The sequence below is a fragment of the Leuresthes tenuis genome, unplaced genomic scaffold, assembly GCF_036924035.1.
Source record: "Leuresthes tenuis unplaced genomic scaffold, fLeuTen1.0.hap1 SCAF_15, whole genome shotgun sequence".
In the NCBI taxonomy this organism is placed as follows: domain Eukaryota; kingdom Metazoa; phylum Chordata; class Actinopteri; order Atheriniformes; family Atherinopsidae; genus Leuresthes; species Leuresthes tenuis.
In genome coordinates this window covers 34,230,138-34,257,356 of record NW_027325369.1, presented here as the reverse complement: position 1 = coordinate 34,257,356, position 27,219 = coordinate 34,230,138, and the positions used below count along the sequence as shown (strand labels likewise).

The window sequence follows — 27,219 nt, the reverse complement described above, 5'->3', positions numbered from 1 at the left end:
AACACCTGATGTTGCTTCACCCGTCAGAGTAGTCGTCAGGTTGTTCTACAGATGTCCCATTGTTGTAGCAGAGATATGAATCTGAGTTAATCTGAATCATCAAATACAAAAAGGCCTTAATTCTAATCAACGGGTCCAGTCGAAAAGTCAAAAAACAAAATCTTTTCTTCAACCTCGATGGAATATCACATGGTGAAAGTCAGATGGAGAAAAACTGCTTCAGGACTCAGGAAAAGAGAGCACTCTGAAACTTCAGCTGTTCAATAGATGTTCTGCAGAAACAGCTGCAGATCTGATGGATCTGATCCTGTTGTTACAGGAAGCTTCTCTCAGATATCAGAGATGATACAGAATATTACTTTATCACCAGAGTTTGGAAGTGAAAAATAAAGATAAAAGGGTTAATATAGTTCTGTCACAGGCTCCTCATCCTCCTGTCCTCATAGTTATGAATCACAGTTCGTACGACTAGATGAAAATAATGAAGGTTCTGAACAAACTGTTGTACTGGGCCCTGTGACTGAGAAACAGGCTTGATGTGACCCAGTGTTGGATGTTTCTGGTACGGTGGAGGATGAGAAGGACCCAAAATAGGAGGTATAGGGGAAATGAAACGTGATTTATTACAAAAACTGCTCAGACTAATCCAGAACACCAAAAAAAACCAAAGAACACAGAAACCTGACAAAGACTGGGAACATGATGCAGAACACAAACACAAATGGCCAAAGGCACGAGGATTAATGGTGAGGATCTGGCAAAGGAAATCAGGGGGAATAAATAGCGAAGGGAACTAATGATGAAGTAACTGCAGCTTAGAATAACTGGGAAACTGGTGTGGAAATTTAGCTGATAACCAGACAGGAGGGATCAGAGAAAACTAAGAATAAAGACACAAGAATGAAAGTGAAAGAAAAACAAAGAAAGAAGGATAAAAGACATAAATGATTAAACAATGAAGAACATTAGAAACTAAAAGGCATGAACGACAGAACACAAAACTCCAGATCATGACAGTGGAGGAAAGGTCAGAACAGGCATTAATTAACCTGCCAAACACTGCAGATAAAGTGTTATCAATATTTCCATTGGTGATGATCAGAGATGGGGAAGCCTCTGTCTGAAGGTCAGCTCTTTGCTCACAGGTCCTCTGTGTGTTAGGGTCAGGTTAGCAGTCTCAGAGCGACAGCAGCTGTATTAAGCTGCTCTGACTGCTCTTACAGCAGGCTCAAACTGTCTCACAGAACAACTGTATCAAAGGGATTTCAGTGCCATCACATGTCGAAGCCACGGCTGGTTTGCCTCACATCTGTTCCATCTTTTAAATCAGCAGCAGAGGGGGTCCTGTCACAGTCTGAGGGTGGAAATACTCAGCTGCAGAGAAGTGGCCAATGCTGCAGCACAGCTGCAGTAACAGAGATCGATAAGCAGACACTCTCCCATCAATCAGTAAGGAGAAATCATCCTGCACGACCCCAGTAATCATCCTCCGCTCAGCTTTAGCAGCTGTCACTCACAGAGTCAGGGTCCACTCTGACAGGTACCTGCAGACGTCCTGTGGTGCTGCCAGGGTCTGTGGGATTTTCCCAGCCTTCATTCGGACACAGCTCAGCCAGGTGAGAAGTGTTCAGCTGTAAATGATCTGTCCCAACTAAGGCTGGAAGTGGGTCCATCACAGGACTCACCGCCTTCATTTCACCAACTGGTTGTGTCGAACACACAGAAACCTTCAGTGTGCACGTGAGCCAACATGGTGTCCATCCAGGTCAAAAACGCCTCTGCAGACTCCAGAATACAGTCGCCCTTCTGTTAGCAGACTGCTTACTGTCTGATAGAGTTTACCTTCTGAGTGGTAAAGATCTATGATGTGTGTTCATGTGAAGTGAAGGAATAAATAAAGGACATCAGGTGTGACAGGGAAGCTGTGATCTGACAGAGGTGAACAGATCAGAGTTTACCAAAATAAAACAGGAAGTAACCAGAACAAGGCAGACAAAACACAAAAATCCAAGATTATGACAAAATGACTGAAGGATGTGTTTCAGTAGGAGTGATCTGAGTCTGCTTCTCATGTAGTTCTTCCAGCAGTTGGTTTCTGAACCAATCTGTGAGGAACAGTTGTCTCTAATGATCCAGAAATCTTTGATATGATGCCTGTGTCGGGAATTCAGAACATGAGTTGAGGTCTGTGAGACGAATGATTATCGCTGGCTCTGGGAACCTTAAATGCATCATTCAGATTGCTCCTCCATGAGAATGAATTCTCCCTGAGGACATGATTAGAATTAAAGAACTAAACAGAGATTAGAGGATGAACCATCCATCTGCATTCAGAAGGTATCTCTGAATGTCCAACAGTTTTAGACCAACCTGACTCAAAGAAGAAGACCATTCTTTGAGGGATCTCCACTGGAAGGAACAACACATCTGGAACACATGATTCCAGATGTATTAATTCACATCAAAGCAGTCTAATCTTCAGCCTGAGGGGCTACTGTGGAGTTTTCTGTCTGTTTGATGTGTTTCCAGCCATCAGCACCTCAGAGACCGACACTTATCTGAACTGCCATGCTGCTGGGAACCCTCCAGCTGTCAGGCATCCGGACCGTAAACCGGAGCCGGTCACTGTGTGCAACCAGAGCACGAACCAGCAGATTAAAGCTTTGCTTTGGAAACCTACACAGGTGAGCAACGGTTTGGAAATAACTGTTTGTCAGAGGCTCAGCCATCACATGTTGCTGCTATTCACATGGCGCTGTGACCCAGATGCTAAAGAGGCTCTTTAGAGCTCCAGCCTGACGTGTACTTTCATGTTTTCAGCTCTTAATGTTCATATAATCCTCTGTTCGGTAAGACGGCTCTACAATCAAAAACACTTTGGCTTTAACTTTCTTCGTGCTGCATGCACGAGGTCATCTGGGCTAATGTGATGTGTTCTGATCCAAATGGATCCGTGTGGGGGGGGGTGCAGCTGCTCAGCGTGGCTCACTGTGAGGCGTTCACTGCCGGATGGGACTGTCTGTTCATCCAGATTCTGTAGTTTTATCTTCAGCACCGAACTTTTTCTGCCCATTCTGAAGTCAGAACCACTTCTGTGGGTTAATCCCAGAACCAGCAGAATTACCAGGACAACACAAATGAATGACAGCACACAGATGCCAGGCTAATTTTTTTCTGATTTTAGTCAGAACCGGAGTGGTTCTGTCTCTTTAAATCCTGTCTGAATCTCCTCTGGTGGACCACAGAGTCAGTTTATCCCCACAGGTCAGAGTCGGTCTCATTTTCCTGCAGTTTCAAACAGAACCAGTGTTTGTGAACGCTCTGACCAGTGGGTCCCCCCCCCCCCCGACACAGGGCCACAAACAGGATTCAGTGGGATTCATAACTATCAACTGCAGCTGATCTTGTTATAATGTTATAAAGCACATTTGCAGACAGTGAATGCAGCTCTGTGAACACCGTTCAGATATGAAACATTAAAACTCTGAGCTCTTCGTCTTCTTCTTCTTCTCTTGCTTCCACTTAATGTTAAAGTTCAGTTTCTGGATTTTTAAAATATCATCTGACTCTGAATTTCACAGAGAGCCAATGAAGAGAAGCTAAAACTGGAGAAATCTGATCTCTGCTGTCTCGCTGATCCTGTTTGTTTGGCTATCTACAGATCTAGTCCCTGGATTACTTTCTGCTGAGGGACTTTACATCAGCACATGTAACTCTGAAATTACATAATTCACGTCTCTGATCTCCTCTGATGGAGTTGAATATTAACTCACATACATGAGGAAATGCCTCAAGACTTTCTGCTGCTTAAGGTCATATTTAAGTGTTTTATTTCATGTTTTATTTCATCACGCCACCACAGGACGTACATCCAGGTGAACGTCTTCCTCTGAATCACAGTGATCTGATCTACTGGGTCATCACAAGCTTCTCTGAAAGCCGGCAGAGGAAGGAGCTTTGATTCACACTGAACTCCCTGATGAGCCACAGAGAGTAAGGACTGTCATGTCTCTTGAAGGAGAGCAGCTCTGCCTGACAGATAATTACAGAGGTGTCAAGGTGGCAGCTGTCAGCCTCCGCCCAGCTGCAGCTGCCTCAGCAGACCATCAGGGTCAGAACCCGGCCAACAGAGCCTGCAAACGTATTCACAGCACGGATGTTTCATCCAGTAAACCCCAAAATATGAGGACCCACAGTTTGTGCTGCTTTCATGGACTGAAGCACAGCTGAACAACTCTGAAACCTCACAAATAGAACCTGATTGTGGTCCTGCAGGCCAACAGCAGAATAGGATTTCATTTAAACCTGCTTACAGACCTCAGATGCTCTGAGAAGATCCCCAGGCACTGAAGATTTCAAGTGTTTGCACCCAAACACCATCAAGTCAGAAACAAAAGTAAAGACGAGCGGTAACAGCCCTCCACTGAGATCCAAACCAGCACCAAAAGTTCAGCATGTGTAAGTTGGCTCATTTGGGTTTGGTGATGTAGCTCTGAGCTGAGGACTGAGGAAACAAACAGGACCAGAATCTCAGAGAATAAGCTCCAGTCTTCATGGCTGCAGGCTGGACAGAACCTGAATTCACCAGGAGCTTCTTCCCGTTTTAATCTGCCACACAATTTGCATGATTTATCTTCTCTGATGGCGGTGAGCCACATCACAGGTTCTGAGAGGCCGGCTGCACAGAGGTGAGTCAGGAAATGATGAGTGTGATGATGTAACGTATTGTGGTTTCATATCAATGATTCAGCAAGTTTGTTTAAATAGAGCCTGATGGAATAATGATTCAATCATTAGCTGTTAGAGATGTCAGCTGTACCTGAGCCTGGTTCTGTCAGAATCTGACCACCACATCACCCTGGTGGAGAGGTTCACTGGTCAGTGTTGGCATTCCTACGGTGGCCCTGAAGTGCAAAAGAAAAAAACACGACGACATTAACCAAAACAGAAAAGGTCGGTACCCTCGGGGACACAAGTCGTTGTCATGGTTATTCTATGGTTATAACTCAGGACATTTTGAGAATAACATGCTCCGGGTGATAATGACATGAAACATCTTCAAGGTCACTAAGAACAGGCAGATTCCACTTAACGAAGACCGAACCCTCAGTGAGGCAGAGGGAATCATCTTCACACATCTCTCCAGATGCATCATTCTGTAAATCTGATACGGACCTGACTGACAATAAAAGTTTCTGTGTTCGACCAAGTCTGTGTCAGCAGAGTTCTTCCTGCATCATCTACACACCGAGTGTCTGAAGGCGACCATCCGCAATACACCACACCGCACTTAGAACGACTGATAGAACACTTAAATTGTAGAAGCCAGCATGACGCACAAGGAGACCAGCAGGGTTCACCCAGCAGGGCTCAGCCGGCAGGGTTCAGCCGGCAGGGTTCAGCCGGCAGGGTTCACCCAGCAGGGTTCACCCAGCAGGGTTCACCCAGCAGGGTTCACCCGGCAGGGCTCAGCCGGCAGGGTTCAGCCAGCAGGGTTCAGCCGGCAGGGTTCAGCCAGCAGGGTTCAGCCGGCAGGGTTCAGCCGGCAGGGTTCAGCCAGCAGGGTTCAGCCAGCAGGGTTCACCCGGCAGGGTTCAGCCGGCAGGGTTCAGCCAGCAGGGTTCAGCCAGCAGAGCTCACCCCGCCCCTCCCACTCTCCCACCCGGAGAGGAGTTACCTGGCTGCTGTTCATTTTCATGCAGTTTCTTTATCTTTTTTTCACTCCCCGAGGGATAACTCCGCTTCATCTTGCTCGCTTGATGCACATGCACTGGGGATCTGACGTGCGCGAGCAGCGCGACGGACGGTCAGGTTTTTTTTTGTTTGTTTGTTGTTCACGGGGCCTCTATGAGTTTGGCCCTACGCAACGTGCGTAGCGTGCGTTTTGGGTGAACCGGTACTGCTTTTACTCATAGGTGGGTAACAATGGGCCCCGAGGCATGGGCACTCACTTAGAAAGGCCCTTTTTTGCCTAACACTAAAATATATGCAGCACAAGTCAAGTCATGCACCACAAAAATAATAAATAATAACAATAAAGATCATTCTTCTAAAGGTAGCACTTTCAGCACCTCAGATATCCTGGCCTATAAGTATAATGTTACTACTCGTTCATCCCTATATGAATCAGTCCAACTTCTTCCATCAATCATATACACATAGAACCAGATAGACACATGTATGTTTATATGTTTATGTCGGCTTAAGTCAGTCCATGTGACATATATCACTATGAAAGGTGGTTTGCTAACACATTCAAGATGTAAAATCTAAATGATTCATACATACATAAAAAGGAGTCATGTTTTGGGGTAAGTAGCTCTTTAACCAGGTAGGAGTGGTTGCCAGGTTCGCTAGTACCCGCGGTTTTTACGCATTACGTGTCCACCTCTATTATGTCAACAACCACACTGCTACAATATGCTACTAGGCAAGCTAAACGTAAAAGACGGGAGCGAGATCTGGCAACCCGATAAGAAAAACGCAGCGTGGTACAACCACGTCTTTACGCTACACCGACTGTAAAGCGTCATTTGATGCCTTGAATGGCGCTCTAAAATGCAAACTATTATTATTGTAGTGGCAATCACTTTAATGGGACTTAATAGTGACAACTGATGTGTTTGTTTCATACAGATTATAGACTGAACATGCTTCCTTTTTTAAATGGATGTTCACTCTTTTTCTGTACTTTTTCCCGTTTTATTTGGTGCGCCCTCACCATGAAGGGGCTCCGCTAGTGCTCCCCCTACTGGCTAACTGAAATAATGGCCCACTGATATAAGTGGTTGATACCAGCCTCCTGGAGCTACCAGTAGGTTTAGTAGGCCGCTACTAGCCCATATAAATGGGACTGATGTGTGCTGATAACGTTCATGGAATAAACTGATCAGTCAAATCGGCAGCATCAGGTACTGGACCTGAATTCTTCATAAAGTGCTGTCCTGTTACTGACCCAGAGTGCAGCTACTTCCTCCTGGGGGGGACTTTGGGTCTTGTTAAAGGAAGCTTCAAAATATCTGCCCAGGCCGGACCCTCCTATAAATTGTACCCCCTTCTGCTGCCTAAAGGGGGCGTGGCTCAGACCGCCTGCTTTGGGCTGGTGGTTCTGATCAGGAACTCCTGCTTTCTAAGACAGCCTCAGAGGTAATAAACTGATTATCAAAAACCTGAGGTCCAGGATACAGAGTGGTGTCGTCCCTCCATGTTGTCATGGTTACGGGCTCGTTCTCTGGACCTCCCTCCTGAGAGCTCTGATACTGGTGTAAAGGGTTTAATCCGCATTTTTTAGCGGGCGGTTCCGCCGTTATAAACCTGCATGTTCTTGTCCGATTTGGACTTTCTGTGGTTCCGTCCGGTCCGCAGAACCGTCTGGTTTTATTCACCATAGGGGGAATTATCTAACTGCAGTTGTGTCAGGCTGCAAATAATCCCTGCGCGCGAGCGCGTCTGTGAGGGTTACAGATGTTGAGTCCGCATGAGGGATCACACAGAGAGGCTCGTGCGGCGGAGTCGGATGCCATGTCCGCGTGCTTCCTGTGCTGAGGATGAACCCACCAGAGCTCACCTGTAGACTCACACCGTAAGGATGCCCGATCTGACCAAAGCTGTGATCCTGCTGCTGTGTCTGCTCCTCACCGCGGAGAGCCGCCGGCACCGACACCGGCAGCGGAGGTGGACCGGAACCGTGGAAACCCAGAAGCTCGGAACGTAAGTGGAGACGGGAGAAAGGGCGTGTAAATGTGGAGTGTGTCATCTTTCAAAGTTTGGTAAATAAAGGAGGGTGGAGGTGCGAGGGGGAGGAAGGTGGAGGTGTGAGGAAGAGGATGGAGGTGCGAGGGGGAGGAAGGTGGAGGTGTGATGAAGAGGATGAAGGTGCGAGGGGAGGAAGGTGGAGGTGTGAGGGGGAGGATGGAGATGCGAGGGGGAGGAAGGTGGAGGTGTGATGAAGAGGATGGAGGTGCGAGGGGGAGGAAGGTGGAGGTGCGAGGGGGAGGAAGGTGGAGGTGTGAGGAAGAGGATGAAGGTGCGAGGGGGAGGAAGGTGGAGGTGTGAGGGGGAGGAAGAGGATGGAGGTGCGAGGGGGAGGAAGGTGGAGGTGTGAGGGGGAGGAAGGTGGAGGTGCGAGGGGGAGGAAGGTGGAGGTGCGAGGGGGAGGAAGGTGGAGGTGTGAGGAAGAGGATGGAGGTGCGAGGGGGAGGAAGGTGGAGGTGTGAGGAAGAGGATGGAGGTGCGAGGGGGAGGAAGGTGGAGGTGTGAGGGGGAGGAAGGTGGAGGTGCGAGGGGGAGGAAGGTGGAGGTGCGAGGGGGAGGAAGAGGATGGAGGTGCGAGGGGGAGGAAGGTGGAGGTGTGAGGGGGAGGAAGAGGATGGAGGTGCGAGGGGGAGGAAGGTGGAGGTGTGAGGGGGAGGAAGGTGGAGGTGCGAGGGGGAGGAAGGTGGAGGTGCGAGGGGGAGGAAGGTGGAGGTGCGAGGGGGAGGAAGGTGGAGGTGTGAGGAAGAGGATGGAGGTGCGAGGGGGAAGAAGGTGGAGGTGTGAGGGGGAGGAAGGTGGAGGTGTGAGGGGGAGGAAGGTGGAGGTGCGAGGGGGAGGAAGGTGGAGGTGCGAGGGGGAGGAAGGTGGAGGTGTGAGGAAGAGGATGGAGGTGCGAGGGGGAGGAAGGTGGAGGTGTGAGGGGGAGGAAGGTGGAGGTGCGAGGGGGAGGAAGGTGGAGGTGCGAGGGGGAGGAAGGTGGAGGTGTGAGGAAGAGGATGGAGGTGCGAGGGGGAGGAAGGTGGAGGTGTGAGGAAGAGGATGGAGGTGCGAGGGGGAGGAAGGTGGAGGTGTGAGGGGGAGGAAGAGGATGGAGGTGCGAGGGGGAGGAAGGTGGAGGTGTGAGGGGGAGGAAGGTGGAGGTGCGAGGGGGAGGAAGGTGGAGGTGCGAGGGGGAGGAAGGTGGAGGTGCGAGGGGGAGGAAGGTGGAGGTGTGAGGAAGAGGATGGAGGTGCGAGGGGGAAGAGGATGGAGGTGCGAGGGGGAGGAAGGTGGAGGTGTGAGGAAGAGGATGGAGGTGCGAGGGGGAGGAAGGTGGAGGTGTGAGGGGGAGGAAGGTGGAGGTGCGAGGGGGAGGAAGGTGGAGGTGTGAGGAAGAGGATGGAGGTGCGAGGGGGAAGAAGGTGGAGGTGTGAGGGGGAGGAAGGTGGAGGTGTGAGGGGGAGGAAGGTGGAGGTGCGAGGGGGAGGAAGGTGGAGGTGCGAGGGGGAGGAAGGTGGAGGTGTGAGGAAGAGGATGGAGGTGCGAGGGGGAGGAAGGTGGAGGTGTGAGGGGGAGGAAGGTGGAGGTGTGAGGGGGAGGAAGAGGATGGAGGTGCGAGGGGGAGGAAGGTGGAGGTGTGATGAAGAGGATGGAGGTGCGAGGGGGAGGAAGGTGGAGGTGTGAGGGGGAGGATGGAGATGCGAGGGGGAGGAAGGTGGAGGTGTGATGAAGAGGATGGAGGTGCGAGGGGGAGGAAGGTGGAGGTGCGAGGGGGAGGAAGGTGGAGGTGCGAGGGGGAGGAAGGTGGAGGTGTGAGGAAGAGGATGGAGGTGCGAGGGGGAAGAAGGTGGAGGTGTGAGGGGGAGGAAGGTGGAGGTGTGAGGGGGAGGAAGGTGGAGGTGCGAGGGGGAGGAAGGTGGAGGTGCGAGGGGGAGGAAGAGGGTGGAGGTGTGAGGAAGAGGATGGAGGTGCGAGGGGGAGGAAGGTGGAGGTGTGAGGGGGAGGAAGGTGGAGGTGCGAGGGGGAGGAAGAGGATGGAGGTGCGAGGGGGAGGAAGGTGGAGGTGTGAGGGGGAGGAAGAGGATGGAGGTGCGAGGGGGAGGAAGGTGGAGGTGCGAGGGGGAGGAAGAGGATGGAGGTGCGAGGGGGAGGAAGGTGGAGGTGTGAGGGGGAGGAAGAGGATGGAGGTGCGAGGGGGAGGAAGGTGGAGGTGTGAGGGGGAGGAAGAGGATGGAGGTGCGAGGGGGAGGAAGGTGGAGGTGTGAGGGGGAGGATGGAGATGCGAGGGGGAGGAAGGTGGAGGTGTGATGAAGAGGATGGAGGTGCGAGGGGGAGGAAGGTGGAGGTGCGAGGGGGAGGAAGGTGGAGGTGTGAGGAAGAGGATGAAGGTGCGAGGGGGAGGAAGGTGGAGGTGCGAGGAAGAGGATGAAGGTGCGAGGGGGAGGAAGGTGGAGGTGTGAGGAAGAGGATGGAGGTGCGAGGGGGAGGAAGGTGGAGGTGCGAGGGGGAGGAAGGTGGAGGTGTGAGGAAGAGGATGAAGGTGCGAGGGGGAGGAAGGTGGAGGTGCGAGGAAGAGGATGAAGGTGCGAGGGGGAGGAAGGTGGAGGTGTGAGGAAGAGGATGGAGGTGCGAGGGGGAGGAAGGTGGAGGTGCGAGGGGGAGGAAGGTGGAGGTGTTAGGAAGAGGATGGAGGTGCGAGGGGGAAGAAGGTGGAGGTGCGAGGGGGAGGAAGGTGGAGGTGTTAGGAAGAGGATGGAGGTGCGAGGGGGAAGAAGGTGGAGGTGTGAGGGGGAGGAAGAGGATGGAGGTGCGAGGGGGAGGAAGGTGGAGGTGTGAGGAAGAGGATGGAGGTGCGAGGGGGAGGAAGGTGGAGGTGTGAGGAAGAGGATGGAGGTGCGAGGGGGAGGAAGGTGGAGGTGCGAGGGGGAGGAAGGTGGAGGTGTGAGGGGGAGGAAGGTGGAGGTGTGAGGAAGAGGATGGAGGTGCGAGGGGGAAGAAGGTGGAGGTGCGAGGGGGAGGATGGAGGTGCAAGGGGGAGGAAGGTGGAGGTGTGAGGAAGAGGATGAAGGTGCGAGGGGGAGGAAGGTGGAGGTGCGAGGGGGAGGAAGGTGGAGGTGCGAGGGGGAAGAAGGTGGAGGTGCGAGGGGGAAGAAGGTGGAGGTGTGAGGGGGAAGAAGGTGGAGGTGCGAGGGGGAAGAAGGTGGAGGTGTGAGGAAGAGGATGAAGGTGTGAGGAAGAGGAGGAAGGTGGAGGTGTGAGGAAGAGGATGAAGGTGCGAGGGGGAGGAAGGTGGAGGTGTGAGGAAGAGGATGAAGGTGTGAGGGGGAGGAAGGTGGAGGTGCGAGGAAGAGGATGAAGGTGCGAGGGGGAGGAAGGTGGAGGTGTGAGGGGGAAGAAGGTGGAGGTGTGAGGAAGAGGATGAAGGTGCGAGGGGGAGGAAGGTGGAGGTGTGAGGAAGAGGATGAAGGTGCGAGGGGGAGGAAGGTGGAGGTGCGAGGGGGAGGAAGGTGGAGGTGCGAGGGGGAAGAAGGTGGAGGTGTGAGGAAGAGGATGAAGGTGTGAGGGGGAGGAAGGTGGAGGTGCGAGGAAGAGGATGAAGGTGCGAGGGGGAGGAAGGTGGAGGTGCGAGGGGGAGGAAGGTGGAGGTGCGAGGGGGAAGAAGGTGGAGGTGTGAGGAAGATGATGAAGGTGTGAGGGGGAGGAAGGTGGAGGTGCGAGGAAGAGGATGAAGGTGCGAGGGGGAGGAAGGTGGAGGTGTGAGGGGGAAGAAGGTGGAGGTGTGAGGAAGAGGATGAAGGTGCGAGGGGGAGGAAGGTGGAGGTGTGAGGAAGAGGATGAAGGTGCGAGGGGGAGGAAGGTGGAGGTGCGAGGGGGAGGAAGGTGGAGGTGTGAGGAAGAGGATGAAGGTGCGAGGGGGAGGAAGGTGGAGGTGCGAGGGGGAGGAAGGTGGAGGTGTGAGGAAGAGGAAGGTGGAGGTGCGAGGAAGAAGATGGAGGTGTGAGGAAGAGGATGGAGGTGTGAGGAAGAGGATGAAGGTGCGAGGGGGAGGAAGGTGGAGGTGTGAGGAAGAGGATGGAGGTGTGAGGGGGAGGAAGGTGGAGGTGCGAGGGGGAGGAAGGTGGAGGTGCGAGGGGGAGGAAGGTGGAGGTGTGAGGAAGAGGAAGGTGGAGGTGCGAGGAAGAAGATGGAGGTGTGAGGAAGAAGATGGAGGTGCCCGGGTCAGTGTGGGTCAGTGTGGGTCAGTGTGGGTCAGGACCGGGTCAGTGTGGGTCAGGACCGGGTCAGGACCGGGTCAGTGTGGGTCGGGACCGGGTCAGGACCGGGTCAGTGTGGGTCAGGACCGGGTCGGTGTGGGTCAGTGTGGGTCGGGACCGGGTCGGGACCGGGTTGAGTGGCACTCTGACTGTCATCTTCCTGCAGCTCGCTGGTGAAGAAGCCTCCAGATGTGACCAAGTCTCGCAAAACGAAGACAGAACATCTGCTCAAAGTTGACGATCACGACTTCACCATGAGGCCGGCGTTCGGTGGTAAGACTGATGACATCACACTGTGCATCCATCATCTACATCATTAAAACCTCTGGCCCAACACCCAGAGCAGTTCTGACCCGTGGCGATGCTGAGCTGTGAGGCAGCACCTCCTCAGAATCTCACAGCTGAGGTCCGGGGAGCAAACGGTCCAAACGGTTCTTGATCATATATGTGGCAGTCTGAAACGTTTAGGATGGTCACCAGAACTCAAGGCTTCCCCGCAGAACTTCTCAACCCGTCTTCATACTCTCTCACATTAGTTTGGACCCAAGTTCCTACATTCACTGGTCCGGTATCAGAATTATGTCACATACAGATCCAAATCTAAAGACAACATGGTTCTGTACGAGCTCCTGCAGTTCAGACTAACATCTGGAGCCCACAGCAGCGCACTGAAAGAGGGAAGTTACAGCCACCACAACCCGGTTCTGGTCCAGGTGGCTCAGAGCAGAGAATAAGTGATATCAACCACTTTTTAAACCTTATTTCTGGCATGAAATACGTTCATCTGCTCACTGAGAACAGTTTGGTGAAAGTCGGCGTCCTTCGGAAGATATTTAGATAACTGGAGATCCATATAACGGAGAGAACAGGGCATTATCTGCCTTTATATAGACTGGATAGTGTAGTGGTGTCATTGCCACCTTCCAGGTGGGAGTCCTGAGTTCAAATCCCCTGCAGGAAAGGTATTACCTCCAGTAGGGGTCCTTAGGCAAGACCCCCTTACCCTATCTGCCTATCTGTAAGTCGCTTTGGATAAAAGCGTCTGATAAATGCAGAAACATTAACATATTTCACCAATACTTTAAGAAGAATGAATGAATGAACGTGTGCTATAGCTCTGTTAGCTCATAGCTGCTGTTAGCTCATAGCTGCTGTTAGCTCATAGCTCATAGCTCTGTTAGCTCATAGCTCATAGCTCTGTTAGCTCATAGCTCTGTTAGCTCATAGCTGCTGTTAGCTCATAGCTCTGTTAGCTGTTAGCTCTGTTAGCTCATAGCTGCTGTTAGCTCATAGCTGCTGTTAGCTCATAGCTCTGTTAGCTCATAGCTGCTGTTAGCTCATAGCTCTGTTAGCTCATAGCTGCTGTTAGCTCATAGCTCTGTTAGCTCATAGCTGCTGTTAGCTCATAGCTCTGTTAGCTCATAGCTCTGTTAGCTCATAGCTGCTGTTAGCTCATAGCTCTGTTAGCTGTTAGCTCTGTTAGCTCATAGCTGCTGTGTTGTTGCTATCGGGGGCTTATAGAGGGCTTTGTCTACTGGGATGACGTCATCGAGGCGCGCTGCTGCAGCATGAGGGAATCAGGAATCAGATTTTCACACTTTCTGAGTGGAGTTTCTGTGGCTGAATGGAGAGGAGAGACAGCAGGAATAATGAGTTGCAGGTTCCCACAGACAGAGGATCCAGCCTTACAGGAGTGCATGGCTGCATGCTTGTTATCCTGTTAGGGATGGATAAAAATTCTTTGTGCAAATCTTTGCTGACTGCTGAGAGCTGAGCCTTTGCTGCCTTTGCTGCCCCCTTAAACCAGCCTGAACCCTCCAACACCTGCAAACATCTGGAGGGCACGTGGAAGTGTCCAATCAGAAGAGTTTTAGTCACAGAGCACATTTCATGACTGGAACGCCTCTCATGGCGACTCGCTCTGACGCCAACATGGCTGCACTCTTTATCTGAATGTTAAACACATTAAAAACATTATAAGCTAAAAGCGTTAAAAACTGAAAACATTAAAAACTAAAAACGCTAAATGTTAAACTCTTTAATGCCCTTTGATCACACAACCCCCCATCAGGGGCTGTTCTGATGGTCCGGCCTAGTTTTCACACATGTCTGCCACTTTGTAATCTCTTAGCCTGAATAAAACACCAGTGAGATGTTTTTTATGTTTAGTTCCGCCACACAGCTCTGACCGCGAAGACTGTGCCTGCTGAAATCCTCTGAGTTTCACCTTGAATCTGACCAGAACCTGGATCAGTTCAGGACCTACTGCTTTGTAGAAACAGCTTCACCCCAGTTTGGTCTTTCTTTTCCTTTTTGGGGGGGGTATAATCCGTGCTATCTGCTGGATGATGGTCAGTCGACTCCAGATCCCATCTGGAGAGGCTTAATTGGAAGGCATTGCTGTCTTTTCACAGCATGGCTGGTCAGCTCGGCCCGCTGCAGCAGATTAAGCTGGTGCTGCTTCTTTTTGTTTACAGCTCAGATTAACACAGGAACCAATCTGTCACGCCATCGGACAGCTGTTAGCCCACAAAGACCCTTTGTCCCAACAGAGGAATCAGAGGTGGTCCAAACCTTCCTGTAAGACACACCTGGTGCTACTGGACACACTTTGAATTCAGATTTAAACAGAACGCTCAAAACTGATCAGCGTGGGTGGTAAACTGTGTTTGTCTCGTTTTTCTGTCATTTATAATCCACTGAGTTTATTTAAACTAAAATCTTTGAGTTCTGAGGTAAACAGATCATGCTGAACATTTATGTGACAAATAGACAAATCCAAAGGACCAACAGGAAGGCAGAGAGTCACCAACACTTCCTGTTTTACTGAAACCTGAGATTCTGGATCTTCCTTCAGTGTAGAAAACTCCTCCAGGTCTGATGGAGTCTCGGACCACCATCTCACTTGGTACCTGCTCTCAGCTGTAGGGTTCTGAATGGTCCTGAACCGCTGAGCTTAAACCTGATAGCATTGAGTTGTGATGAAGATCTTTTCATGGTCTCAGAGTTTGAGTGTTTTGAATTCCCTGTGTTGGTATTTCCTTTTGTAGCTGTGTTTCCTGTCTGATTGACACCCTGTTGAACTGCCAGGCAGCAGAAACCATGGTCTGTTCTGATGTGTAGCAGGACATACAGCTTCTAAAAGCTCATGAACCAGCTTGGTAGTACATCTTGTTTACTCGTATTGTACCTTCTGATCATGATGTAACTTTGATTCCAGGTCCTGCCATCCCTGTTGGAGTGGATGTTCAGGTGGAGAGCTTAGACAGCATCTCTGAAGTCGATATGGTAAGAAAGCCTGCGTTTCTCCACATCATGATGCTGGACAGATGTAGCTGATAACCTGTGTGGTGGTATATGATAAACAGAACAGAAGGTGTCTGTTATTTAAAAGAGATTTTTTAATTTGAACATACAGATGGATTAGAAATTAAAGGTAAAAGGTCCCCCTCTGACCCCCACAGGACAGGACCCCAGTGATCACAAACTGAATTTCTGAATGATTTAAGCATTTTGTTTCCTGCCTTTTGGGATCTCAACCTGCTGATGAAAAACGTCCCTTTGAAACCTCAAACCTGTCCTGAAATCGGTCTGTTTGTGAACCCTCATTTTTCATAAATGTATCAAGCTTCTCATTGAAAATAACACTTATAGGATATCATCCAGCTGTGGGAATCACTTCCGGTCCGTGGGAGCTCTCTGACAGCTTGATGATATCCTTTAAGTATTATTTTCAATGAGAAGCTTCATCCAAACACCTTTTTTATCCCGAACACGGATGCTGTGAAAACGAGGATGAAGAGCAGCTGCTGGGTCTTTGCTCTGTGGATACGTTGGATAGTTTTTGTAGGGCATCTTTAGCTTTTGATATTGAGATCATGTTTCTCCTCATGCCAAAGCCTTCTTCTTCTTCTCTGAGTGAATCTTAGCGTTTGGAGGATGTACAGATTCAGACAGAAATGTGTCAGCACAGAGCTTTCTGACGATAAGAGGAGTGAAATGCAGATATAACTTCCTCACTGATGAACACATTTTGTGCCTGCACTGCACCACTAACATCTTAGTAGGAGAAAAGCTGATTTGATTCCCCACTTCTTGTCAACGCATCTCAGACAGACTCTTCTGTAACTGGGTTTCCATGCATAAACTCTGGTTTTAGCAGGGGGAACTGCTGTGAGAGTGTAGATGAGGTCAGGAGGAACCCACCGGTTGGTCCAGTAGGAGGTTCAGGAAGCAGTCGGCTGCAGTCCTGATCCTGCAGAACTTCTTTGCTTTCAGCTGTTAGAGTCTGAGAGTCAAAGCTGTGGTCTTGGTCACAGTTAGGAGTGAACTTATTAAACAGTCTTTCTGGTTTTGGTGCGACCAGTGTCTTATTGATGATGAACCTCAAAACAGCCTCACTGTCATGACCTATAGAGCTTAACCTTATAGAGATAAAGGTACAGCAACTGTATTTGTCACATGCACATTCCACAGAGTAGCTCTGCAGGGAAATGTAACTGCAACCCTCCAGCTGTGCAAACACAGCACTGTAAAAAACATGAGGACAAACCATGTAAAAACCTTGTCCATGTGGCCGGTGCAGCATGGGAAATGTCCTTCAGGAACTGCGTACAGAAGGCGTCTCAGTGGAGGTGTTTACTGATCGCGTGGCCTGGGGAAAGAAGCTGAGGGTTGCCTCTGAAACGGTTTACAGTTGGAATGCTGGAGGTCTTTAACAGTCCGTTTGGCCCCACACTTGTGTTCGGCACAGTGGATCATCCTGTCCTGGGAGCTGCTGTTCCCAAACCAGACTGTAATCAGACTGTAATCAGACTGTAATCAGCTGGTACAGCCACTGCCAATACTCTTTCCACTAGAGACCTCCTGATCTGATATGGGGGGTGCTGGGGACGTCGCTCCTCCTTACGTCCAGCACTAAGGTCCAATCCAGGAGGTTCTCCTCTGCCACTGTGTTCATCCTTGTTCTGGATCAGCACCACCATCACGCCATATGTAAATTTCACAATGGTGTTGGAGCTGTGTTAGGCAGAGCAGTTATGGGTGTAGGGAGTAGAGCAGGAGATGCAGGCCTGGGTGCTGCTAGTGTTAGGTGTGATGGTGCTGAAGAAGTGCTGTCCAGTCTTTACTGCTTTTGGGGTCTGTTGGTCAGGGAACTCTGGACTCAGGAGCAGTGACAGGAGTTTGGAGACTAGGCTGGAGGGGATTATTGTATTGTGTACGAGGAGAGATCTTTCTTATGTCCTGCACATGGTTCTGTTTCTGGTTTCACTCATGGACTGCTGTCCTGAAACTTTGCAGGTGTTCAGGAGAGGCACCAAGTAAGAACACAAATGTCTGAAATGTTCTTTCAAGCCTAATTTTTCCAGCCAGATTCCTGGTTATATTGGCTTGAACCCTGAACCCAAACGAAAGGTTTGGGACAGACAATCAAATAAGAAGAAGCTGTCTCAGACGTCATACTGGGTGTGTTTAGGCTTCAGATGGTTTTTGGATCATATGCAAGATGTTACAGCAGATCATTGTAAAAGCAAAGGCAGTAGCACATGGAGGGAAGGTTTCATTGAAAATGAGGTCTGAAGGACAAAAAGTAGAATATGCTCATAGCTTGTTTTGGGAGATAACTGTCTGTGCTGTGTAACCCAACTAGGACTTCACCATGACGTTGTACCTCAGGCACTACTGGAAGGATGAGCGTCTGTCATTCACCAGCAGCACCAACAAGAGCATGACGTTCGATGGCCGTCTGGTGAAGAAGATCTGGGTCCCTGATGTCTTCTTTGTCCACTCTAAGAGATCCTTCATCCATGACACCACCACAGACAACATCATGCTGCGCGTCTTTCCTGATGGACATGTGCTCTACAGCCTGAGGTCAGTGAGGTTTCTGTGTGAATCAGACAGATGTTTTGGGGTCAGCAGGTAACAGACGTTTTGAGTTGGATGCGTTTTGCGGTCGGCACGGGACAAAAGTCTGAAGGTTGGCAGGTGACACATGTTTTGAGGTTGACTCGTAACTGAAGGACTTTTGGAGGACGTTTTGAGGTTGACGCATGACAGATGTTTGAAGGTTGGCATGTGACAAGTAAGTGGGTTGGAACCTGTTCTCACAGACCCAGTTGCTTGTTTCTGTCCTCAGACTTGGCAACACCAGCAGCAGAACAGAAGGCTGCAGTGGAAAGAAGACCAAACTTTACCGGGGAGAGAAACTCGAGGAATGCTCGTGTTTTAATGGGTTTGCATGTCATGAAGACCTGTTACAGATTAACTCTGTCATCAGGGGAAGATGTGGCCTGATGACCTTGTGACATTCAGAGTTTTTACAGGATGTCACGATGAAGTGAGAAAAAGAACGAGGATAAGATAGATAGATAGATAGATAGATAGATAGATAGATAGATAGATAGATAGATAGATAGATAGATAGATAGATAGATAGATAGATAGATAGATAGATAGATAGATAGATAGATAGATAGATAGATAGATAGATAGATAGATAGATAGATAGATAGATAGATAGATAGATAGATAGATAGATAGATAGATAGATAGATAGATAGATAGATAGATAGATAGATAGATAGATAGATAGATAGATAGATAGATAGATAGATAGATGACAGACATCCACATCGACCCCTCGAAGGACACAGGTTGGAGCTGTGGTTTCCTCCTTCTGAAGTCTACCTGAAGAGATGAGAGTTAAATATTCTGGAATATTCTGGAATATTCAGGAATCAGTGGATTCGCTGGTTCATTTCAGCCTGAAACAGTCGAGAGGAGCAGGAGGAACTCCAACAGCTGTGGCTGCAGTGCGTACGAGGAGGGAGTTTTCCACATAGCGCATGTGCTTCTCAGGGCTTTTTTTAGTATTTTGATGGTGGAGAGATAATGGGACATGATGGAAAGATGTAATGAGGGGCGCGTGGGGAAATATCCAAACCTGTGCACACAGTCAAAGATCCCAAAGATCAGGGAGGACAACCACCAACATCAGTCATAAATCACTGAGGTTCAGCACAGGATCACCAGAGCGATGAAAACATGGTGAAACATTAACAGGTTAAAACAGCTGATGGGGTGCGATGATCCGCCTGAACCTTTGACCTCAGACACAGAGGAACCAGGACTGAAAGGTTCTGGATGCTGTCGGTTTAAACGGTTTAAACACAGCAAGATGTTCATCAGACAGTGGAAAGACACTGCATACAGAGGAAGAACATAAAGAACATGTAAAGTTAGAATCATATCGGTTATTTCTGTTTGATCTCTGAGTTTACAGAGCCTGGTCTTCTTGCTGCTCCAGCCTGACTCCTCCTCTGCTGTGTCTGTTTCAGAGTGACGGTGACGGCCGCCTGTAACATGGACTTCAGCCGCTTCCCTCTGGACTCCCAGACCTGCTCCCTGGAGCTGGAGAGCTGTGAGTTTCATTCACACACTGATCAAAGCCTGGCCGGTCCGGATCAGAAACAGGAGGCAGGTTCAGCTGGCAGAGCTGCTGCAGACGTTAATGTAAAGAAGTCCCGTTTCTGGAACCTCTAACTGCAGATTAAACTTTGAACAGCTGTTGTGACAGGTCCTCAACACCACAGACCAGCGTTAAAGTGCTCCGTCATCATCATGATGAGGTCCTGACGATGTCTGTGTGAAGGTGCAGCAGGAAACGGACCTCATAGAAGGTGGAGGTGACCAAAAACTAATCACAGCAGGCTGACTGACAGAAAACAGGCTGCTGCTCCAACAAATGAGTCCAAACAACCAAATGATGTCACTTCTTTCTGTTACTGCGGCACAAAGTGCAACAAAGACAGGAAGTGAAATTGTTGAATATCTTTGGTTTACAGCTTCTCAGGTCTAATTCAGGGTATTAATGGAGGAAGAATGCCAGTATCATTACAACCATTTTACTGACAGAGGCAGATTCATGACTGTCAGAAAGGCGTTTGAAGAAAGCAGTGAACTCAATAAGAACTAATTCTGCATTTATATTTAGGAACCTGTTTCAGGAAAAGAAGAGACTGAACCACCATCAGAGGGAGGGATGGGCCCTTCTGCTTCTGCAAACAAACTACACTTTGTCTTTATTTCTGAGACATCAAAGATGAGAAACTTCCAGGGAGCCACCAGGGGCCGTTCACACTGGGACGCCACATATTACCCCTCATCTGATCAGTGTGCAACTTCAAAACATCAACAGAACACGTCTGAGGCTGAGAAATTACCAAAAGTAAAGATAAAAGTCTTCCAATGTCTTCCAGCTGATGTAGTACAGAGAGCAGCTCACAGCAGGCGGCCCGACTTTCAGAGGTTTAATGAGCTGGAGAGCAGAGAAGAAGATGGCTGCGGGAACAACTTCAGCAGACATTATTAATCACAAATAAGCTTTACCATGAAGCCTTGTGTGCAGCTTTACCATTCAGAAGGTCTCTGAAGGTCTCTCATGGTCTCTAAGGGTCCCTGAAGAACAACATTTTGCCTTCATGTTCTTCATCTCTGCCTTTGTTCACATCAAATCTGACCTTCACTCTTGCTCTGTTTCTGTGTTCAGTTTCAGTTTATATGGCTGGAACCCGTTTGTAGAGGTGTTGGTGCCGCATTCAGGTGTTCAACTGAGCAGTTATACGATTGGATCAGTACATAATACGAAAAGTTAAGTCACAGATGGTTCTGCTTATACTGGGAGACCACCTGCTCTGAGGTAGGAGCTAAAAGGCTGTCGTTCTACCATCATCTTCAGTTTCTGCAGGACGGCACTGAGAGGGGGCAAAGGGGGGGTCCTCCAGTAGGTATGAGAACTGTAAAATGGTTCCTGTGGTCCCGCAGAACCTTGTTTATCTGTGTGATCCATTTTTTTGTCCTCATCTTTAATTAATGACTTCCTCAGAGCAGCTGCTGAACCTTCAGGCCATAAATCGCCTCATTAGCCTCTCTGATGTGTTTTTCAGCTACAGAAACTCTTCGATTGAATCTCTGGTACACATTAGTAAAATGTTGGCAGCAACAACTCTTAGTGACCTTAGAAAAAGAACCAAACTCAGAGTCACAGACCCCCACTGAAGTGAGAATAAAAGGTCTGTAGGCTGAGGGTATTCTTGCTTTCAGCTCTGAGATCATGTGGTTATGATGACTCCTGCACATATCCTGCATTGGTTTTGGACGTGCTCAGTAATTATCACCACGTGTACTCATTATGTAATATCTATGTAATATCTATGTAATATCTATGTAATATCTATGTAATATCTATGTAATATCTATGTAATATCCAAATCTGTGACTCTTTGGCTTTTGGTTCTTAGATCTATGATACCACAGCTCTGACCTGAACATCAGACAAACACTAAGCTTGTCTCCGTGTTCACTGTTTTCATCCTGCTGATCCAGAAGTTCTGTACAGTCTGAGCTCTCTGGTGCGCCCTCTGGTGGAATCCTCCGGTAACGCTGAGGGGATTAATCACACTGACAGCAGCCAGCTGCCAATTTGAGCCCAAGATTATAAAATCAGATATATTCTCAGTTTTGTAGGTGTTTGTCCTGGTTCCTCAGGATCTGCTCCTGTTGGATAACTGCAGCATGGATGCTGCGCTCTGAGGAGTTTTTACCTGAACATCAAAGTAAAAAAATCACTTGTTGAAAGGATCTTTTGAAGAAAGAAATAATACACATAAAATAATGTGATAAAGTTTAAACCAACAGAAACAGGTGGGTTAAATGAACTGAGCTGAGGTGGAAAACACTTGTGGGTTTAGCTTTCCAACATAGAAACATTGGGCCTGTACTGTTCGTACGAACACATTAAGTCGTGCGTACGAGTTATTTAACAGAATGTGCACATTCACCAATGTTTTCCAGGTCTGGATCTGGATCACTCGTAAATTCTGTTCTTAAACTTAAAAACTTAAAATACGAAAACATTGGTGAATGTGCACATTCTGTTAAATAACTCGTACGAACGGTTCTCGCTCGAGGCCCATTCTGGTTGAGCTCCTCTTCTTCACGCTGAAGTGATGCTTCGTCATGAGTTGTCTCTGCTGACCTCGGCTCAGGCCCAGACTGCGGTCATGTGAGAGTGAAGCCTGATGCTGTTCTGTGATGTTTTCCAGACGCTTACACTGATGAGGACCTGATGCTGTACTGGAAGAGCGGCGATGAGTCGCTCAGCACTGATGACAGAATCTCCTTATCTCAGTTCCTCATTCAGAAGTTCCACACCACGTCTCGCCTGGCCTTCTACAGCAGCACAGGTACGTCAGCTTTCACATCACTGCTGATGTTCTTCTTCTGTAGATGACGTTGATGTTTCCTTACAGCTGCTGGACGTGCAAATCCGACTGCATTTGTATTCTAGCTTCAAGAGTATAAATGAGTCTCTGCTCAGCTTGACATGGAGAGTCTATAGATCCAGTCACAGCTTCAGTCACTGACACCTGGGAACTGTTCTGTCTGTAACCAGGTGTCTCAAACAGCCGACACACACCTGATCCATGCTAGTTTTCAGATGAAATGTTCTGCATGGTTTAAGGTCGTGACTGATGTCCCCGGCGGTGATCGGTCTTAAAGGCAGGAGCTGATGCTCTGTGTATTCAGTCTCTCTGTGTTTGCAGGCTGGTACAATCGTCTCTACATCAACTTCACCCTGCGACGCCACATCTTCTTCTTCCTGCTACAGACCTACTTCCCCGCCACCCTCATGGTGATGCTGTCGTGGGTGTCCTTCTGGATCGACCGGCGGGCCGTGCCGGCCAGAGTTTCTTTAGGTGAGAAACAGCTCGAGTTTGGACTTTGAGGATGCTGTGAGCAGGATGAAAGACAGCGGTGACCTGGGTCCAGCGTGACTCACTTTCTTTTGAATTAGTTTCTGTTTTGAGGCTGGTGCTGAACTTGTCATGCAGACATCAATCCCCCCCGCAGAGATCCTCTCATGGCTCATCTCATTGATCTTCTTCTCCTCTCTGGTTGGGTTTTCAGGAGGTTTTTCAGCTTCTCTCTCTTCTCATGTCCCATCCTCTGATCCTATTTGATGGTCCACTGAGTTTTCTGCAGACCGCCTGATCTCCTGAATCTAAATAATCTTACTCCATGAATCACTGAATAATATGTAGAATTTCTCACGTTCAACACAAAGTCTTTTACGTCTTGTTTCTGACATTTTCAGCTCAGTTATCAATAACCTGTATTGATAATCTCATCATATCTTTGAATAACTCTAAAACATCGATGCAGCAAACCTCCCTGAGCGCTGCACTGCTTTCATCCAGTGTGTCAGCATGATGTGAGGTGATGACTTCCAGCTCACAAGCCGGCTTCTGTTTTTGAATGTGTGAATAATGAAAAACTTAAAAAGTTATTCTCTCTCGTTTCTAATTCATCATTTCTGTTTAGACAGAGCTGCTTCATCACACATATAAGCAGCTTCACATCCTGCTCAGATCCTCTGCACAGACCCAACCCAACGATAAACCAATGAACAGCTGAGTGTGCAGCTCAGCATTTAGAAATGAATCAGTGCAACTGAATGGGCCGGTACGACACACCCAGGTTATCTCTGGTATCTCCAGTGAAAAGGTTGGTGTCAGATGACCAATGTTTCTGAGAATAAAAACCAACTTCATGTTCAGTTCAGGACAGAAGAGTTTATCTACTGTGGAAAGCAAAGGTCTTCTAGGAAGAACTTCCACAGTTTCAGCTCGGCCTCGGTGTATAATCGAGTCTTTGCAAATGACCAAAGTACCGCCTGAAAACCTCACTCTCACCGAGGTCGTACCGCCTGAAAACACCTTTTTGTTAAAAGTCACTGACCCTGGGTCAGCCGTCTCTACATGGTGTGTACTTCAGTCTAACTGTGTGTGTGCAGGCATCACCACGGTGCTCACCATGTCCACCATCATCACTGGCGTGAACGCCTCCATGCCGCGGGTCTCCTACATCAAGGCCGTGGACATCTACCTGTGGGTCAGCTTCGTCTTCGTCTTCCTCTCTGTGCTGGAGTACGCCGCTGTCAACTACCTGTCCACCGCCCAGGACCGCCGCGAGCGTAAGATGAGGGAGAGGGCCCGCTCTCAGGTGAGTTCCTCTGAGCAAGCATCCGAACTGCCTCATCACGGGGGTGCTGACGGAATAATGATGTGCAGTATTTAGCGGCGGGTTGGTTCACGAGTTAATGATGGTTCCTTAGAATCAAAATGTCTGTCAGGTAGAGGTGCTGACATGATTCAGGTGATTCTCATGATGTTGTGTTTGTCCCCTTTCAGTCGCTGCCCTGCACCTGCAGCATCTCACAGACCAGAACCATGGCCATGCTGGACGGCACCTACAGCGAGGCCGACACCAACAGCCTGGCCGGGTACACCGAGGAGCCCATGGTGCCCGAGGTGGAGCCCGAGGAGAAGCACAAGGTCCCGGAGAAGTCGGAGCACATGGTGGTGCACCTGTCCATGAGCAGTGAGTCCGCTGGAACCAAGAAGAGGAAGAGCCTGCGCGGTCTCAACATCATCCAGAACACCCACGCCATTGATAAATACTCCCGCATGATCTTCCCCGGGTCCTACATCTTTTTCAACCTCATCTACTGGTCCGTTTACTGCTGAACAGAACCCAAGCAGCAGGACCAGTTAACACACTCTGGCTGCAGGGACAGACATGTTTGGACTGGTTCTGAGAGATGCTGCAGGTCTGATGCTGGTGATGTGGCCCGGTTCTGTACTCTGAATGTTCTCCATCAAACAGAAACAACACAGAACGTTTCAAAGAGCTGGTTCTAGCTCAGGGACTCCACCCGGGTCGAGGTTCTGAGACTCACTGTATGTGTGAGCTGGTTCTGAGACCCGCTTTGTGAGAGATGGTTCTGGAACCAGGAGTTCTGCTGTTTGACAGAACCAGACTCCACCTGTATAACCATCTTTATGGATTTGCAACACGAAGCGAGATGTATGTGTTTCCAGTTTAATCACCATGGTAACTGAAGTGTTCATCTGCTCTGCACAAGGTTCTGTTCAGAGTTTGGCTGGTTCTGTTCTGATGAGATCCTGATCTCTGTTTCTGACGGATACAGAACTTATACAAAATCAGCGAGTCTGTCAGTTCATTCTGGGATAGTATTTATCTGATAGGAATCTGTATGAATGGGTCGACCTGGTTCTGACCTGAACCGACCGAGTCTCAGATGTATGGATTAGTGTGGGTTTCTGAAAGAAGAATGCAGTCAACACTTCAGAACCTTCATCCATCGTAGAAACAGAACCAGGGTGACAGAACCGAACAGGAAACAGAACCAGGGTGTAGGAACCTAACAGGAAATAGAACCAGGGTGTAAGAACCTAACAGGAAATTGAACCAAGGTGACAGAACCTAACAGGAAACATAATCAGGATGTCAGAACATAACAAGAGGCAGAACCAGGGTGTCAGAACCTAACAGGAAACAGAACCGAACAGGAAACGGAACCAGGGTGACAGAACCTAACAGGAAACAGAACCAAGGTGTCAGAACCTAACAGGAAATAGAATCAGGATGTAAGAACCAAACAGGAAACAGAACCAGGGTGACAGAACCGAACAGGAAACAGAACCAGGGTGTAGGAACCTAACAGGAAATAGAACCAGGGTGTCAGAACCGAACAGGAAATAGAACCAAGGTGTAAGAACCGAACAGGAAACAGAACCAGGGTGTCAGAACCTAACAGGAAATAGAACCAGGGTGACAGAACCTAACAAGAAATAGAATCAGGGTGTCACAACATAACAGGAAATAGAACCAGGGTGTAAGAACCTAACAGGAAACAGAACCGAACAGGAAACAGAACCAGGGTGTAAGAACCTAACAGGAAACATAATCAGGATGTCAGAACATAACAAGAGGCAGAACCAGGGTGTCAGAACCTAACAGGAAATAGAATCAGGATGTAAGAACCAAACAGGAAACAGAACCAGGGTGACAGAACCGAACAGGAAACAGAACCAGGGTGTAGGAACCTAACAGGAAATAGAACCAGGGTGTAAGAACCTAACAGGAAACAGAACCAGGGTGTCAGAACCGAACAGGAAATAGAACCAAGGTGTAAGAACCGAACAGGAAACAGAACCAGGGTGTCAGAACCTAACAGGAAATAGAACCAGGGTGACAGAACCTAACAAGAAATAGAATCAGGATGTCACAACATAACAGGAAATAGAACCAGGGTGTAAGAACCTAACAGGAAACAGAACCGAACAGGAAACAGAACCAGGGTGTAAGAACCTAACAGGAAACATAATCAGGATGTCAGAACATAACAAGAGGCAGAACCAGGGTGTCAGAACCTAACAGGAAACAGAACCGAACAGGAAACAGAACCAGGGTGTAAGAACCGAACAGGAAACATAATCAGGATGTCAGAACATAACAGGAGGCAGAACCAGGGTGTCAGAACCTAACAGGAAACAGAACCAGGGTGTCAGAACCTAACAGGAAATTGAACCAGGGTGTCAGAACATAACAGGAAATAGAACCAAGGTGTCAGAACCGAACAGGAAACAGAACCAGGGTGTAAGAACCGAACAGGAAACAGAACCAGGGTGTAAGAACCGAACAGGAAACAGAATCAGGATGTAAGAACCAAACAGGAAACAGAACCAGGGTGACAGAACCGAACAGGAAACAGAACCAGGGTGTAGGAACCTAACAGGAAATAGAACCAGGGTGTAAGAACCTAACAGGAAACAGAACCAGGGTGTCAGAACCGAACAGGAAATAGAACCAAGGTGTAAGAACCGAACAGGAAACAGAACCAGGGTGTCAGAACCTAACAAGAGGCAGAACCAGGGTGTCAGAACCTAACAGGAAATAGAACCAGGGTGTAAGAACCTAACAGGAAATTGAACCAAGGTGACAGAACCGAACAGGAAACATAATCAGGATGTCAGAACATAACAAGAGGCAGAACCAGGGTGTCAGAACCTAACAGGAAACAGAACCAGGGTGTAAGAACCGAACAGGAAACATAATCAGGATGTCAGAACATAACAAGAGGCAGAACCAGGGTGTCAGAACCTAACAGGAAACAGAACCAGGGTGTAAGAACCGAACAGGAAACATAATCAGGATGTCAGAACCTAACAGGAAACAGAACCGAACAGGAAACGGAACCAGGGTGTAAGAACCTAACAGGAAACAGAACCGAACAGGAAACAGAACCAGGGTGTAAGAACCGAACAGGAAACATAATCAGGATGTCAGAACATAACAGGAGGCA

General features: G+C 48.8%; 1 protein-coding gene across 1 annotated transcript; it reads left to right on the top strand.

The window, feature by feature from the left end:
* The first annotated feature begins 7,463 nt into the window (after positions 1-7,463).
* gabrr2a (gamma-aminobutyric acid type A receptor subunit rho2a) lies at positions 7,464-25,411 on the top strand. Its single transcript, XM_072365248.1, has 9 exons — positions 7,464-7,710; positions 12,154-12,260; positions 15,208-15,275; positions 17,638-17,861; positions 19,328-19,410; positions 22,094-22,234; positions 22,595-22,747; positions 23,845-24,053; positions 24,242-25,411. The coding sequence occupies exons 1-9, from the start codon at positions 7,589-7,591 to the stop codon at positions 24,575-24,577; spliced, it is 1,443 nt and encodes a 480-aa protein (XP_072221349.1). The 5' UTR covers positions 7,464-7,588; the 3' UTR covers positions 24,578-25,411.
* Positions 25,412-27,219: the final 1,808 nt, after the last annotated feature.

Bases quoted from the DNA above. Each gene is read 5' to 3' on its own strand.
- gabrr2a (XM_072365248.1), top strand. From the start codon at position 7,589: ATGCCCGATCTGACCAAAGCTGTGATCCTGCTGCTGTGTCTGCTCCTC. The intron at 7,711-12,153 runs GTAAGTGGAGAC...ATCTTCCTGCAG, and splicing joins GAAACCCAGAAGCTCGGAAC to CTCGCTGGTGAAGAAGCCTC. The intron at 12,261-15,207 runs GTAAGACTGATG...CTTTGATTCCAG, and splicing joins CATGAGGCCGGCGTTCGGTG to GTCCTGCCATCCCTGTTGGA.